Source organism: Oncorhynchus gorbuscha, linkage group LG18 (genome assembly GCF_021184085.1).
Source record: "Oncorhynchus gorbuscha isolate QuinsamMale2020 ecotype Even-year linkage group LG18, OgorEven_v1.0, whole genome shotgun sequence".
NCBI lineage: Eukaryota > Metazoa > Chordata > Actinopteri > Salmoniformes > Salmonidae > Oncorhynchus > Oncorhynchus gorbuscha.
Window position 1 is genome coordinate 60,455,226 of NC_060190.1, and position 17,832 is coordinate 60,473,057.

Below are 17,832 nucleotides of genomic sequence, written 5' to 3' on the forward strand. Positions count from 1 at the left end.
AATAAGAAAAAAATGGTGTACTGTATGTACACAGTATTTGGACATCTTTTCAGTTAACCTCTTGGGGGCGTTCGAATTTAATTTGTACTGCCGCCTCGTATTGGCTGCTTCGTTCGTTTCTCTTGTCCTCCCTAATGTCTAGGACGCAATGTGTAGTTCCGCCTTGAAAGAGTGACATCAAAATAGTAATACTAGTTGGAATAGGAAAGGAATTAGGCAAAGAGAAGGTGCGGTTTAAACACCGGTATTTAAACATAAATCTATCCCGGAGGATTTGACGCGGATCAAACGGATAAGTCTTCAACCCAAACGGTAAGTGTCGATCGAGACAGCATTTTCTAATAGGCTGTTGGGCCAAATGCAGATGTGGCCATTAGTGTCGATAACCCACCAGCTCGCGGTTTAATTTTGCTATGATATTCCATATCCATTTTCCAGGCAGTTCCATTGTAGGCCTAGGTCATTTCTATGAGTAGTCTAAATCAAACATCACAAATGTATCCATCCGCGATTCCCATTTTTAGGATATTTCCTGTTGAATGAGTAACTTATTTTTCACGAGTCACAGGTTTGTTACTTAATACCGTATCATTGGCCCATATCTATAATGTCTCAAATTCAACATCGAACGGTTGAGGTTACTGTATGTTGCTGAATATTTGTTACTGTTTCACCATCCTCGATCTACAACTTGGTGCCTGTTCGACCCTCGTGTCTGGAACCTTTCATTATAATATCCACGTTACAAAGCATGCATAGTTTACGGAATTATATGGTTGCTTGCTTCGTGCTCAATAAATGAAAGTATGTTAGTGCTGAATGAAACAGACATGACTTGGCAAGTCCATGCTGTAGTTGGCAACTGGTGGCGTGGAGATATTACTTATAATTCTTCTGGCACTACATGACATTGTCAGCAGTCACCTACCTGGTGAAGGTCACTCGGGTGTAGGTCATTGGATTCATTTGTGACCTCAACGCAGGTGTTTGAATTTAGTTTTTGGGAGGGAGTCCTCCCTTATTGAATGATCTCAACAATGCCATATCATTACCAAAGCAGGGCAGAGTTTACACAACAAACAGTGACATAGTTTCCAGTTGTCATTCACAACAGTGCTCCCATTCAAATACCACTACATGCTTTTTGTGAGTTTATTATGATCTTAGGAGACTTTACTATGTGACTGAAAGATTGACCAAAAGTATACTTTGGACAGTGTTATCATAATAGCCTTCTATTCAATTGGGAGGGAACTGCAGTCCATTATGGTTAATTATCATTGTAAAAAGTCATGCCTAACTGGTTGGAGTGTTCACAAGTTGTTGATTAGCCATTGTCCATGCTGAGAAGTTGTTTAGAAGGAGACCAATGTATTGGACATTTCTCCTACTTATACTACACCTGAGACCATGTTGTACAGGTAAACACCACAGGTATACACACACACAAAGGAGATTCCTGACGACCCCATTCCCATAAGTGAGGAGTTTGGTGATTGAGAGACGTGAGACTTTTAACGGAGTTAGAAAGATGAATGTCAGGGAATACTGGCCACAGGGGAGATTAAATACTTAATTAAGCTGTGCTGGCTGTCAGCCAGTCTGTTAGGTTCAATCTTTCACCTCAGTCCGTCCGTCCGTCCGTCCGTCCGTCCGTCCGTCTGTCATGGCTAGAGGGCAAAACAAAGCCCTGTAAACCATGGCAACGAGAGGAGTCATGCTTCTTCAACGTCTGACGTTTTCACCACCTCCGGGAACACACCCATGTCTTACTCTCAGGCTGTTGACATTTCTGATAGTGAGTTGTCTAGTAGTGAAGCCCCTGGCCTAGAGTATCAGACAACTTCACTGATTGTAGTTGTTTTCTCACTCTCTGGTCAGTATAGCTATGTGCTACTGTATCTATATACCCTTATCTAAATGTGTTGTGTTTGTTTGACACATGCACAAATTCACCTATTTCCCCTCAAGCAAAGCAGTGATGTGTCTCTAGTTTCTGTAGTCGAACAGTGTGGATGTAATTCAAGCTTTGCAAGTCCCAGCAGTCCGTAGTGGTACCTGCTTTGCGCAGCAGGTTATCTGCTAAGTGGAACTATCAGAGGAAAGAGCTGATGCACAAGTTCCTGTCCTGTGGCAGTACCTATATATCTCATTTTCACAACCCGGGGCTATGCTATACTTATATGGTCAGTCTTGTTACATTGTAATAACACTAATAGACTAGGTAGGCCTATCTCCTAACACACAATACTGAGGTGATTGGTGTGTATAGTGTGTGCTGGACATTGTAAACCTCTCTAAGCCCCTGTACAGTCTCCTCATGGTCATATGAAGCTCCTGTGGTATCCTTTCCTCACATTTGTCGGTAATGCTAATCTCTTGGATCAGACCTTTGGGAGCTGTCTCTTTCTGTTCTTTATCAGCATCAGCAGCAGCAGGTGGTGAGGGAGGGAGGGAGGGAGGGAGAGAGAGAAAAGGGAGAGAATGAGTGCAGGTGGCCGGCTTGTTGATCCAGGAAGATGGAGTGGTTCCAAGCTGGACCTCTGGATACCCTGTGCTGTCCTTCACTGCTGCCTGGGTACACACACACACCTGGATACCCTGTGCTGTCCTTCACTGCTGCCTGAGACACACACTCACCTCTGGATACCATGTGTTGTCCTTCACTGCTGCCTGACACACACACACACACCTCTGGATACCCTATGCTGTCCTTCACTGCTGCCTGAGACACACACACACACACACCTCTGGATACCCTGTGCTGTCCTTTACTGCTGCCTGAGACACACACACACCTCTGGATACCCTGTGCTGTCCTTCACTGCTGCCTGGGACACACACACACCTCTGGATACCCTGTGCTGTCCTTCACTGCTGCCTGAGACACACACACACACCTCTGGATACCCTGTGCTGTCCTTCACTGCAGCCTGGGACACACATCCACACCTCTGTATACCCTGTGCTGTCCTTCACTGCTGCCTGGGACACACAGCTCTGGATACCCTGTGCTGTCCTTCACTGCTGCCTGAGACACAAACACACCTCTGGATACCCTGTGCTGTCCTTCACTGCTGCCTGGGACACACACACATCTCTGCTGCAGTAAAAAGAAACATCGGCTCTGGAGACAGAAATGTTGTCTAGTAACATGACCACAGAGACTTACTCAGTCGACATCCAGCTATCTCTACACAGTTGGATATTCTCAACACGCTTTAAGTTGCTGTGAGAGTGTCCAGTGACTGAACTTAAAAACTCTGATCGATTCAGGTTTTAATGTCACATGCACAAGTACAGTGAAATGCCTTTCTTGCAAACTCAAAGGCCTAAGGACTGGACAGTAATTAATGGATGTTTACTATTCGTTCTTTGTCCTCTGTTAAAAGACTGCAGTTCTGCTGTGTTTACCTTTGGTTATAGATTTCTGATGTTTCTAATGTTCTGTAGCTAAAGCACCTCTTGTGAGGGCTTTGCTGGTCTGTGCTCTGTTCCACAAAACATTTCACAGACAGGTCAATGCTTGTGGTCAGGCTCCTCCCATGCATTAGTAACCACCACAGGAGGTTGGTGGCACCTTAATTGGGGAGGACGGACTCGTGGTAATAGATGGAGCGGAATGGTTTTAAATACATCAAACACATGTTTCCAGGTGTTTGATGCCATTTCATTCGCTCCATTCCAGCCATTATTATGAGCTGTCCTCCCCTCAGCAGCCTCCTGTGATAACCACTACACACTCAGCCTTCAGAGGAGGGAGTCAAACGATGGAATGTCTCAGATAAGGTAAAGAGTATAAGGATCTTATCCTTGGATGTTTTAACAGGTCCAGAAAATGAAATACCCTACCAGTTGTAATTGCAGCGAAGCAAATTGACAATATGACGCCCCAGTAAATTGAATCCCTCCAAGGGCTGTGTTTCTGTGAGTGTAGTTAAATGGAGAGCGAGAGGAACATGACAAACAAACATCAAACACTCATTTACTGAGTGAATAGCACTCAGGGAGATTGGGCCTGTGTTTAATTGTGCGGCTCCCTGGTGAGTCGTGACCCTGCTGTTTGTGGACTGTTTGTAGTGTACAAAAGAGATATGTGTGTATAGTGTTCAGGATAGATCGGTGTGTGTTGTGTACAGGATATATCTGTGTTTGTAGTGTACAGGATATATCTGTGTTTGTAGTGTACAGGATATATCTGTGTTTGTAGTGTACAGGATATATCTGTGTGTGTAGTGTTCAGGATAGATCGGTGTGTGTTGTGTACAGAATATATCTGTGTTTGTAGTGTACAGGATATATCTGTGTGTGTAGTGTTCAGGATAGATCGGTGTGTGTTGTGTACAGAATATATCTGTGTTTGTAGTGTACAGGATATATCTGTGTGTGTAGTGTTCAGGATAGATCGGTGTGTGTTGTGTACAGAATATATCTGTGTTTGTAGTGTACAGGATATATCTGTGTTTGTAGTGTACAGGATATATCTGTGTTTGTAGTGTACAGGACATATCTGTGTGTGTAGTTTACAGGATATATATGTGTGTGTAGTGTCCAGCTCCATGGCAGGAGTCCTTTTCTGCGCCGATGCCCAGTCAGGCACGGCGTTCTACCCGGCTCCATATCCGCGAGCGGAATGGATAATTAGATGCCCACCCGGACCCTCCCCTATTGAGTCAGGTTCCGCACCTTTAGGGGGGGGGGTACTACTGTCACGCCCTGACCATAGAGAGCCTTCCTTTTATTCTCTATGTTGGTTTGGTCAGGGTGTGACCAGGGTGGGTTATCTAAGTTATTGTATGTCTATGTTTGCCTGGTATGGTTCCAAATCAGAGGCAGCTGTTTATAGTTGTCTCTGATTGGGGATCATATTTAGACAGCCATTTCCCCCATTGTGTTTTGTGGGATATCGTTTGTGTGTAGTGGCCTGTGAGCACTCCATGACTTCACATTTCGTTTTGCTCTTTGTTTTTGTGAGTTTCATTTCAATTAAACATGTGGATCTCTATGTACGCTGCACCTTGGTCCGACATTCATTATAACGATCGTGACAAAATCCATGTTTGTAGTTTACAGGATACAGTGGGGCAAAAAAGTATTTAGTCAGCCACCAATTGTGCAAGTTCTCCCACTTAAAAAGATGAGAGGCCTGTAATTTTCATCATAGGTACACTTGTCATTTTCATCATAGGTACACTTCAACTATGACAGACAAAATTAGATTTTTTTTCTCCAGAAAATCACATTGTAGGATTTTTAATTAATTAATTTGCAAATTATGGCGGACAATAAGTATTTGGTCACCTACAAACAAGCAAGATTTCTGGCTCTCTCCGACCTGTAACTTTTACTTTTTTGCCCCACTGTATATCTGTGTTTTGTAGTGTACAGGATAGATCTGTGTGTGTAGTGTACATGATAGATCCATGTTTGTTGTATACAGGATATACAGTGGGGAGAACAAGATACACTGCCGATTTTGCAGGTTTTCCTACATACAAAGCATGTAGAGGTCTGTAATCATAGGGACACTTCAACTGTGAGAGATGGAATCTAAAACAAAAATCCAGAAAAATCACATTGTATGATGTTTAAGTAATTAATTTGCATTTTATTGCATGACATAACTATTTGATACATCAGAAAAGCAGAACCTAATATTTGGTACAGAAACCTTTGTTTGCAATTACAGAGATAATATTTTTCCTGTAGTTCTTGACCAGGTTTGCACACACTGCAGCAGGGATTTTGGCCCACTCCTCCATACAGACTTTCTCCAGATCCTTCTGGTTTCGGGGCTGTCGCTGGGCAATACGGACTTTCAGCCCCTTCCAAAGATTTTCTATTGGGTTCAGGTCTGGAGACTGGCTAGGCCACTCCAGGACCTTGAGATGCTTCTTACGGAGCCACTCCTTAGTTGCCCTGGCTGTGTGTTTCGGGTCGTTGTCATGCTGGAAGACCCAGCCACGACCCATATTCAATGCTCTTACTGAGGGAAGGAGGTTGTTGGCCAAGATCTCGCGATACATGGCCCCATCCATCCTCCCTTCAATACGGTGCAGTCGTCCTGTCCCCTTTGCAGAAAAGCATCCCCAAAGAATGATGTTTCCACCTCCATGCTTCATGGTTGGGATGGTGTTCTTGGGGTTGTACTCATCCTTCTTCTTCCTCCAAACAAGGCGAGTGGAGTTTAGACCAAAAAGCTCTATATTTGTCTCATCAGACCACATGACCTTCTCCCATTCCTCCTCTGGATCATCCAGATGGTCATTGGCAAACTTCAGACGGGCCTGGACATGCGCTGTCTTAAGCAGGGGGACCTTGCGTGCGCTGCAGGATTTTAATCCATGACGGCGTAGTGTGTACAGGTTTTCTTTGAGACTGTGGTCCCAGCTCTCTTCAGGTCATTGACCAGGTCCTGCCATGTAGTTCTGGGCTGATCCCTCACCTTCCTCCTGATCATTGATGCCCCACGAGGTGAGATCTTGCATGGTGCCCCAGACCGAGGGTGATTGACCGTCATCTTGAACTTCTTCCATTTTCTAATAATTGCGCCAACAGTTGTTGCCTTCTCACCATGCTGCTTGCCTATTGTCCTGTAGCCCATCCCAGCCTTGTGCAGGTCTACAATTTTATCCCAGATGTCCTTACGCAGCTCTCTGGTCTTGGTCATTGTGGAGAGGATGGAGTCTGTTTGAGTGTGTGGAGTTCAAACAGGTGCAGTTAATACAGGTAATGACTGGAGAACAGGAGGGCTTCTTAAAGAAAAACTAACAGGTTTGTGAGAGACGGATTTCTTACTGGTTGATCAAATACTTATGTCATGCAATAAAATGCAAATTAATTACTTAAAATCATACAATGTGATTTTCTGGATTTTTGTTTTAGATTCCGTCTCTCACAGTTGAAGTGTACCTATGATAACAATTACAGCCCTCTATATGCTTTGTAAGTAGGAAACACTGCCGATTTTGCAGGTTATCAAATACTTGTTCTCCCCACTGTATCTGTGTTTGTAGTGTACAGGATAGATATGTGTGTATAGTGTACAGGATAGATATGTGTGTGTAATGTACAGGATATATCCTTGTTTGTAGTGTACAGAATATATCTCTGCTGCAGAATGCAGGAAGCTTGCATTCTTATCTCACTGTATTGTTTTTAGTTCCTGTACTTTGTCTTTATTTATCTCTACGTTATCCCTATCCATCTAGCCTATCTGAATGGTCAGCTTTCGGGCTCTGATTCCATAATACTAAGGGCAGTTTTTACACTGTTGAGCCCTACTGTGGTTGCTAAGCTGTTTGGGTTGGTCTGATGAGTGGTTTTATGTAAATGTTCATGAAAAGGACATCATGCCTTCACCAGCAGTGCTGCGTAGAGGGGTCGACAGCCCCCTGTGGTTGTCAAGGACACAGCCATCCTCCCTGGCGACCAGGAGAGGAGAGATGGTGCCAGTGGTTTTCTGAGAGGGTCCACCTCTGGCATCTCTCTGGGAGATTAGGTTGTCCTGATCTGTCTCAGTGACAGCCAGCCATGGCTGTGTGTGATGGCTCTATCAGGAGAAAGCCTTGCTTGGTTAGACCAACAGGCTACTCACCACAGATCCATACAGTTCTACAGACTGACCTAGAACCAACCTACCTACCTGCCATCCACATAGATACTTTCATAAGCCGATGTTAAATAAAGAAAACTACCTAGGTTTTTTAATCAAATCATCTAACAGAGAGAATTTGTGTGTGGCAGTGTCTTGGTTATGTCTGAGTGTGAACCTTGCTGTTGTCACACTAACATGTACCGATGGCCTTGGGGTTCTGTCATCCGTCTCTGGGCCAGTGTTATGTCCTGTAGTGTAGACACATTAGAGCCCTGTATACCTGTTATCTGGAGTTAGGCTCACTGTCACTGTGACTCAACTCTGGTGTGAACCCCTGACTCAGCTGCTCTTTCTCTCTCTACAGTACCTCTCTCTCTACCCCTCTTTTTACCTCTATCTCTCTTTACCCCGTCCTCTGCCCTGCCTATCCACTCCACCTCTCCACTCCTATCTGCACGAGTAAGCAGTGCTAGGAATCCCCTACAGACAGTCCCCACCAGCTCCCGGGCAGGGCAGCCAGCAAGCAGAGCTGAGTGGAGCCAACAGGCAGAGGCAGGCAGGTACTCTATTAGCAGCACTGAGAACCATCAGCCTATTTTTAGCAGGAGTAGAGCTGGTAGCGACCAAGCCCATGTTATAGCTGCAGTAGATTTTTTGGGAGTCATCCATCTATTGTCATTCCGCTCAGTAGTATGTTTTTTTGAGTTGCTCCTATGCCTTTTGTGAGTGCCGTGTTGGGTCGTAGCGATAATGACAAGTTGCTATTGTCAGAATAGGAGGGCAGAGTGTCCATTCTCTAATTAATCTTACTTTGGAATGTTAGAGACACCTCACCATTTTTTAGCTAGTAGAAAACAGACTATTTTGAATAGGTAGAAGTTAACCAGTGTTCTCTTTCAATCTGTGGATATAACATAATGTGGTGTGAACATACACGTATTGCATTTTTCACCGCTAGTGTTGAGTCAGTGGTTCAGTGCAATCTTCATGCTGTATAATCAACCCCCCCTTGATGTATCATTGCTTTCTGTGTCCTCAAAGAGAGGGAGAGCGATAGACACAAGTGCTTCGAACAGTCAAATCACATCACCCAGAAAGTGCATGCAGTGTAGTGCTCAGAACACCACATGACTTATACATGAACCCCAGAATAGAGCTTGCTGAGTCGGAGAGGCTGAGGATGTAGGCTACACACTGGAAACTTACTCAAACAATCAGCTCTCATAGGCCATCATGTCACGATGATGCCTTATTTATGGTTTATACATATGCTTCCCTGTTGGACTTAATGTTTAAATTGAGTTATCCCGTTTGTTAGCTTTAGTGAAACAATAGTGCTGGTGGTCAGTGGCACCACTTTGTGGACAAAATACACTGCAGGTTTTTGGCTTTATTTATAGTAAATCTAGCATCCAGTTTTTCTCTGAATTTTGGACAAATAATACATTCTGGGAATCAATGTACTTCATGGAGCAGGACACAATTCCTTTGTGTGTGTGTGTGTCTGTTTGTTTGTTTGTTTGTTTTGGACTAAACAAACAAACAGCCCAAACTGTCATTCTGTTACCAAACGTTGCATCTGTACTGTTCTTCAAGTAAATGTGTTTTATTATAATTTTCAGTGGAAATTGTTAAAAATAGTACTTATGCATTACTTTGCAATCATTGGTTTGAGTCTCAGTGTCACTCTGTTACTGTGGAATTGTCCTGATGCCTACAGATATGAGGTCAGTGTCACTCTGTTACTGTGGAATTGCCCTGATGCCTACAGATATGAGGTCAGTGTCACTCTGTTACTGTGGAATTGCCCTGATGACTACAGATATGAGGTCAGTGTCACTCTGTTACTGTGGAATTGCCCTGATGCCTACAGATATGAGGTCTTAAATCAATATGGGAAATGACTTTTTCAATCTCACAAGACCATTGGCAGATAAAGTGCCCCCTGCAGGGAATAATGCAATGCTTTAACAGCCCTCTGAGAGTAATGAGAGAAGTAGCAGTAGATGTGCTGAAAGAGAGAGACTTGACAGCATGTTACACTGGTGTGTGTGTGTGTGTGTGTGTGTGTGTGTGTGTGTGTGTGTGTGTGTGTGTGTGTGTGTGTGTGTGTGTGTGTGTGTGTGTGTGTGTGTGTGTGTGTGTGTGTGTGTGTGTGTGTGGATGTTTGTTTGTGGATGTGACAGTCCTGAGTTTAGAGAGGCTTCCCCTCTCAGATCAGTGACTACTGTGTGCCAGTAAGGGCTCTGATAATGATCTGAGCCTCTCTCTCACACACCAGTGACTGTGGAGCAGGGTTTCCTCTGTGTGTAACAAATAGAATTGGCAAAGAACACACATTTCTTTCCACAAGGCCGTGGGATGAGCCCCACCTTCTTGGCGGCAGGTAGCCTAGTGATTACCGGATCGAAAGGTTGCTGGAACGAATCCCAAGCTATTAGTCTGTCATTCTGCCCCTGAGCAAGGCAGTTGTTTTATTTGACCTTTATTTAACTAGGCAAGTCAGTTAAGAACAAATTATTATTTACAATTACATCCTAGGAACAGTGGGTTTAACTGCCTTGTTCTGCCTTGTTCACGGGCAGAACAACAGATTTTTACCTTGTCAGCTCAGGGATTTGATCTTGCAACCTTTCAGTTACTAGTCCAACGCTCTAATCACTAGGCTACCTACCGCCCCAACAGTTAACCCACTGTTCCCCCGGGCACCGATGACGTGGATGTCGATCAAGGCAGCCTGCCTCACCTCTCTGATTCAGTAGGGTTGGGTTAAATGCAGGAGACACATTTCAGTTGTACATTTATTTTCCTCTTTTTTTTCAACAAATACAGTGGGGCAAAAAAGTATTTAGTCAGCCACCAATTGTGCAAGTTCTCCCACTTAAAAAGATGAGAGAGGCCTGTAATTTTCATCATAGGTACACTTCAAATATGACAGATAAAATAAGAAAAAAAATCCAGAAAATCACATTGTAGTATTTTTAATGAATTTATTTGCAAATTATGGCAGAAAATAAGTACCACCTGTATATAGCTTCGCTATTGTTATTTTACTGCTGCTCTTTAATTATTTGTGACTTTTATTTTTTAAATTAAAATAAATATTTTTCTTAAAACCGCATTGTTGGTTAAGGGCTTGTAAAGTAAGCATTTCACTGTAGGGTCTTCACCTGTTGTATTCAGCGCATGTGACAAATACAATTTGATTAGATTTGATTTGAAATGAGAGGCAGAGAGATAAGAGACAGATACTGATATTGAGTAAGAAGGAGGAGACTCCACAAGGTCATGTCCCTCCGCCCCTTTATGACCTCCCTATCAAAGTCCTAATCTAGTACCAGATAGAGAGAGGGGGGGTGGGGGTGGAGGGGTGGCTCTTAACATTCATCAACTGTCTGTATAGAACCAGGGAATTATTGCCAGTCTTTTGAGTAATGCTTATAGGATGGCCAGGAAATTAAGTCTGTGTGTGAGATTGTGGTTGTGTTTTTCAATATGATTATGAGTTAATTATATTAATGGATTATGTATTTGGATTAATGGATTATGTATTTGGATTAATGGATTATGTATTTGGCAGCTAATCCTTCAACGATCCAGGGAAGTCCATTTAAATGGTCACCTCAATAATTCCCTGCAGTCACCTGAATGAACACATGGTTATTCTACTACACACACTGCTTGTGAATAAGAATTGTGAATTCTAAATGTGTGAATGATGTGTGTATTGATTATAGATTGAGTACTTTGGTAAAGGTGTGTGTGTGTGAGTGCTCTTCAGTTGAAGTCTATGGTTTTTGAACCGACCCTGTGTTGGGAGGTTGCGTGTGCACTATGACAAAGGAGAGATTTAGTTTGATTGTATCAATAGGCCTCAGTGCAGTAACAAGAGAGAGTTGGGCCCCAGGAGAACAGACTGGGAAAGGAGTAGAGTAATTAAGGCTGGAGCACTAGGAGCTTGCAGCCTCTCAGGCCTGGGTGCTCCTGCTTCACAGGAATCTCCTGGGGTGATAGTAGGGAGGGAGGAAGGGAGAGAGAGAGAGAGAGAATCTTCTCCCAGTTCTGTTGCTCTATCTGTCCGACTTGTCTCTCCCCTTCCGGCCAGAACAGAGCAGAGGGATTGGATCAGAACGGAACAGAGCGGAGGAATTGGATCAGGACAGAGCAGAGGGATTGGATCAGAACAGTGCAGAGGGATTGGATCATAACAGAGCAGAGGGATTGGATCAGAACGTAAGACTAACACTATAGTTGTGTTGTTAATCCCCTGACAGGAAGTGAAAGGGAAAAATGTCAAATGGAGAGATTTTCCCTCTAATTCTCTTATCAAACGAATGGCCTGGGTTAGAGTGCTAGGAATAATCTGGAACTGAGCTCGACACAGTCACAGAATTATACTCTGGGGTGGATTATACACAGACTAAGCGCTGTAAACAGTGTGTCTGAGGGGGTGGGGGCAGCGATGTGGAGCAGCCAGGGCAGACGTTTCGATTCAGATGTTCCACAGACCAGTTAGTTGTTCCTTTCAGATGGTTGCCATAACAGCACCATTGAGTCACATAAAGGAAAGCAGGCCTGGGATCTGTTCTCACTGGTTGGCTGGGAGGGAGGCAGGAGCTTCTAAGGAATTTGTCTTGCCCTGTTTTCCTTGTGTTTTTCTGTATGCCTGACTACTTACCCCAAAGCATCTCCCCCCACACAGAGGTTCCTCTGTTCTTTAATTGGGACTATGTCATCAAAGTTATTTGACCCAAAGATAAAAGGGACAGCCACACATCAGACAGTCCCTCTATTTCAGCTTGTTGTCAGGGCCCTGCTCTCACAGCAGATCCATCAGCCTGTCATAGGTGATATTAAGGTAAGTCAAATCTGTGTCACCATGACAACATACAGGTAGGTTAACTCAAGCCACCATGGTGACATTTGGTAGGTCAAATCAGGGTCACCACGCCAACGTCTATAGGTTACCCTAGGCCTAGGGTTTCCATGGCGACGTCTTGGTAGGTAGAAATAAGGTCACCATAGCAACATTTGCCATTTAAGGAGGGCTACCTCAGGGTCAGCATCACGACTCTCAGGAAACTGTAATCCATAATAGGAGCCTCTCCCAGAATGCACTGCTCTCCAAGGTGAGATGGAGATAGATGGATGGAGAGGGGGGTGAGGCAGGGGGATAAGGCAGGAGGATGAGGCAGGGGGATAAGGCAGGAGGATGAAGCAGGGGGATAAGGCAGGAGGATGAGGCAGGGGGATAAGGCAGAAGGATGAGGCAGGGGGATGAGGCAGAAGGATGAGACAGGGGGAGGAGTGTGAATGTGTCCTCTCAATCCATCATTCAGCACCGGCTGCTGACAAGGCGGCTACAGGACTCCCTTGTGTGTGTGTCTCAGTACTACGCTAAAGCTAATAACACCTCTCATACTATGACCTCCAGCCCAGGTCAGAGGGCAGGGCATTGTTGGTGGGTTGTCCATTAGACCAGTGTAGTTTCACAAACAGGATGGAAGACTGGGAACAGAAGAATACACATTCAGACATTTTAAAATAGGACTATTTTGTCTGTTTAATTCTGTGGTGACTTTCGTGACTCGTGGTTTTCCTCGGACATGATCTTCGGGGATGTTTTTCCTAGTGCTCTGTTCTCAGTCACTGTGGTGCAGTGTAGCGTGATGTAAGAGGCACTACAGGAGCAACCTGCTGAGCGCTAAATTGACCAGGGGAACTGTGTGTGTGCGTGTGCATGTGTGTTTAAGTGTGTGTATTGGTCTTCATAAACAAGACAGTTAAGAGACGTACTGTATTTAGAATATCCATAATGCACCACCAGTCAGACTTTCCAGACAATTAGGTCACATATGCACCTCATTGTACTGTGTCAGCGGTTTCCAGAATTTCCCCTTCCCCCATACTATATATTCATCCACGCACATAGCATGTTCTGAGCATCGTCTGATGTCAGATGTATTTAACCAAATGTGACCATCTCTAATGGATTCCCAGTCAAATATGTTCCCCCACAGCAAAGCAAACACATTCCCTGTCTATCCATCTGGCCTCTGGGCCAGAGTTTCCCAAACTCGTTCCTGGGTTCCCCCCTTGGTGCACGTTTCGATTTTTGCCCTAACACTACACAGCTTATTCAAATAACCAACTCATCATTAAGCTTTGATTATTTTAAACAGCTGTGTAGTGCTATGGCAAAAAAAACGACATGGAGATGGGGGGGGCAGGACTGAGTCTGGGAAACCCTGGCCTAGGCTTTCTCCTTCAACTCTCATTGTCTGGATAATGTGTATCTGAATGACTGGATCTGAAGTGTCCTACATGTCACTGTGGATGAATGAGGCCACAGGGAAGAAGTTATCATTGGTAAAACGAGATAATGCAGCGTCTCTCCCCAGACCTGCACTGCCCCAATCTGCTTCTCCCATTACAGTCTTTATATGTTCTCTTTGTCTCTCATTTGTCCCAAGGCGCTCCTGTCTTAGAATAAACATCACTGGCTTTGTCTCTATGGCAACCGCAGCACACACCGTACAATGGAATGTGAGTCTGTTGGAGACCGGTGTTATTATAGTTGAAACAGGGCCATAGGAAATGTACAGTACAATCATACACTACAATATAGTACAATGAAATACAATTCAGTACAGTACTGTACAATACAATACAATACAGAACAATACAATACAACTTCATATTGTAGGATAGCTTTTAGGAACTGTCTGTCTGTCATTTGGGTATAAGTCTACCCTGACCCTTCCCGATTGCAGTTGGCCTTTGCTACCGGCCCACTTTCTGCATCAGCCCGAGGAAGTGTTGGAATGACACAGCCAATACGCTGAATCTGTTCAACCATGCAGGATATTTGTTTTTCTTTTTTCTCACTCCTTGTCTAAATATTTTTTTGTTCCTTTGGCCCGTATTTGTCAGCAGCATTGCTGGGCATATTTTCATCATACTGACTACTTCTGACGATTGATGTGCAGGCATAGGTTATGGTTTTGATGGTATGTCCAGTCTTTTCCAGGAAGGTAGTAATGTCTTGCCACAGGGCTATATTATATTTCACTCGTCAGATGGAGGCTATGCACACGGGTGAGACCCCATAGCAGGTCTGAGAGCACCCTAATGGTTCCTTCTGACTCAAACTGGGATGATGTCATCTGTGGAGTGGAGCTGTTCTGGTTGGTTGAGTTCCAGGCTATTCAAGCACATCACCAGCCTACTCTGAAGGTTATATGTTCAGCTCAAGGTTGTTAGAGAGAGGTGGGCCCTGACACAGGAAGTGATTATAGTACTGGAACTCCCATTGGCTGTTGTCAGTCCAATAGCCATGCCCTTTTCTATTGTCGACCAGCCTTCACTGTATTTGTACTGTTACTTTTTAGAGCGATTTTCAATGAATTGTCAAGCTTGTTAATATATACTAATAAATGCAAGTGAGAGACAATTAAAATATGATATTTTATTATACATGTTGTTAGAAACATTGACCTAGGCCTGTCTCTTTAGATTCTATCCCCTGTTATCCCCTCAGTCACATGATCTTCTCTCAGAGAGCCAGGTAACAGAACACCGTTCACTGTCCTCACCTTGAGCAAGCGGGGCTGAGGTAAAAGGGAGGCGCTGGCGGGGTGATTGTGTGCCGCTTGGGTGTAGTCTCTCTCTGTGTAATTGTTTTCCTCAAAGGGAAAACAAATGAGGAGGGATTTGTGTGGTGTCCCTGCCTGCCTGCCCCCCTTCCTGCCCCTCTGCCTTACTGCTGCCTGGTTCTTAGATGTACGCTATGTAAGGCTGGGATGACCTTTCACAGAGCAAACAGAGAGGGAGAATGCCCTTCAATCCTTCAACCCTTCAGCTTCATCCTCATCACATGCGTGTCACGGCGATACCCCTCAGGTCTGTGTATGAGGGTCTCAGGGGAGGAAAGACAGTGCCAGGTGGGCCAGGGCCACAGCACAACACATTGCCTACTTCTCTCATCCAATACAAATAGATCAATCAGCCTGATGTTTTGTTACTAACCACTCCCATATTAACTAATAGCGTGAAGCTGACATGAATCTGAACAACTTATTGACGCAGCGGGGGTCTCTCAGAAGACTGTGTTGTTCTCTGTGTGTGTGAATATGCAAATAATAGAGTCTTTGTATGATAGTATGTGCTATAATTGTGTAGCTCTCATTTCTGAAAGTATGTTATGTGTGTCTTACATAGGATCGTTTATTGTCTTCTTCTCTCTCTCTGTCTTCCTCTGTGTTGAGTAGAGTGACCAGACAGGAAGATGGATGAGCTACAGGATGTGCAGCTGACTGAGATCAAGCCCTTGCTGACCAATAAGGTGAGAGTATGAGATGACCACCTGCGTGGGAGAGTCACACATACACATGCCTATACACTGAGTATACCAAACAATAGGAATACCTTCCTAATATTGAGTTGCGTTCGTCGGGGCATGGACTCTACAAGGTGTCAAGAGCGTTCTACAGGGATGCTGGCCCATGTTGACTCCAATGCTTCCCACAATTGTGTCAAGTTGGCTGGATGTCCTTTGGGTGGTGGGCCATTCTTGATACACACGGGAAACTGTTGAGCGTGAAAAATCCAGCAGTGTTGCAGTTCTTGACACTAACCGGTGCACCTGGCACCTACTACCATACACTGTTCAAAGGCACTTAAATATCTTGTCTTGCCCATATACCCGTTGAATGGAACACATACACAGTCCATGTCTCAATTGTCGCAAGGCTTAAAAATCCTTATTTAACTTGTCTCCTCCCCTTTATCTACACTGATGGAAGTGGATTTAACAAGTGACATCAATAAGGGATCATAGCTTTCACCTGGTCAGTCTATATCATGGAAAGAACAGGTGTTCTTAATGTTTTGTAGACTTGTGTTTTGAGACTTATTCAATCTTATCCATCGTGAACAGTGCTTTCCTCCCCACTCCAGAACTCTGTTCATCAAAATGAATTATTTATAATCCCTGCTTCACTGTAGTGAGGGAAGAGAAAAGACTCGAGAAAATAGAGGAATAAGAGTCAATAGAAGAAAAATCAAGGGATGGAGTTAGGCTCAAGAGAGAGATGCAGAGAGATGGAGAGAGAGAGTAGGCAGATGAAGCTTGAAAGCAAGAGGGAGGGGAGGAAAAAGGGGAATATCAAAGAGGAACCTTGCAGAAACGCATATTTTTTTGCTTGAAAGATTCAGATGAGAGAGAGAAAAATTACTCCAGCAGATCAAAGCTTTCTTCCCACCGTTCCTCAAGGACCTCCAGCATCGAGGAGAGGATGAGCTCCCAGCCTGCCTTGGGTTGGGGCAAGTAGAAGGAAGTCAGCCCATCTGTGTAAATTGACCCGTTTTATATTCAGAGGGAACTATTCTGTTCCAGACAGTTCCAGGGCGATATTACAGGCAGTTACAGAAGGTTTTCACCAAAAACAAATTTGTCAGGAGAAGTTCAGCCCCCATTCATTTTCAACAAAGTCACGTGGATAAATGTGCAGAGTATTGTGGGAAGGTGAGCGGCAAGAGCCATGCTAGTGGAGTGGTAGAAAAAGTTAAGCTCTGCTCTACTTTATGCAAATGTCAATCAAAGGGAAGCCCTGGAGCGAACCGTTGTCAAGAGGAGACACGGCCTCTGGTCAAAACCCACTGTTAGGCTTTCTCTGCATCACAGGACATGAGTTGATGTATAGGCTGAGGCAGAGGGTATTGTGTCATACATCATGGGCTGAACAGGCCATTCATCACCTGACAGTGGTGCTGGTGAAGTGGGCTGGCTGTGGACAGACAGGTGGATGGAAGGCAGCGACATGAGCTCCTCTGAATGAATGGGTTTATGGCTGACCTCTCACTCCACCTAGTGGCCAGGCAATCTCATTAAGAATCCAACAGACAGGAGCCTGCAGGATAGATGTGAGGACAGACAGACAGTAATGAGTTGACAGGAGAGGCATACAGGTGATAAATAGGGTAGCATATTGAGAGTATGTCAATTAAGCAGTGGTGTTTTCTATCCTGAACAAAAATATAAATGCAACATTCAACAATTTCAAAGATTTTACTGTGTTACAGCTCATATAAGGAAATCAGTAAATTGATAGAAGTTCTTTAGGATCTAATCTATGGATTTCACATGACTGGGAATACAGATATGTATCTGTTGGTGCATGGACCATAAAACCAGTCAGCATCTCCTTCACATAAAGTTGATGGCTGTTGATTGT

The 17,832-nt window shown here is 44.2% G+C and overlaps 1 protein-coding gene across 2 annotated transcripts in view; it reads left to right on the forward strand.

Annotated features, from left to right (window-relative positions):
- The first annotated feature begins 100 nt into the window (after window positions 1-100).
- Window positions 101-17,832, forward strand: part of LOC124002653 (protein NDRG3-like) — a 58,885-nt gene continuing 41,153 nt past the window's right edge. The window contains exons 1-2 of one of the 2 annotated variants that reach the window (XM_046310240.1): window positions 101-312; window positions 15,868-15,941. In XM_046310240.1, the coding sequence (XP_046166196.1) occupies window positions 15,885-15,941 (57 nt within the window). In that variant the 5' untranslated portion in view covers window positions 101-312; window positions 15,868-15,884. The remainder of the gene's footprint in view (window positions 313-15,867; window positions 15,942-17,832) is intronic. The other variant, XM_046310241.1, reaches the window with a different exon arrangement.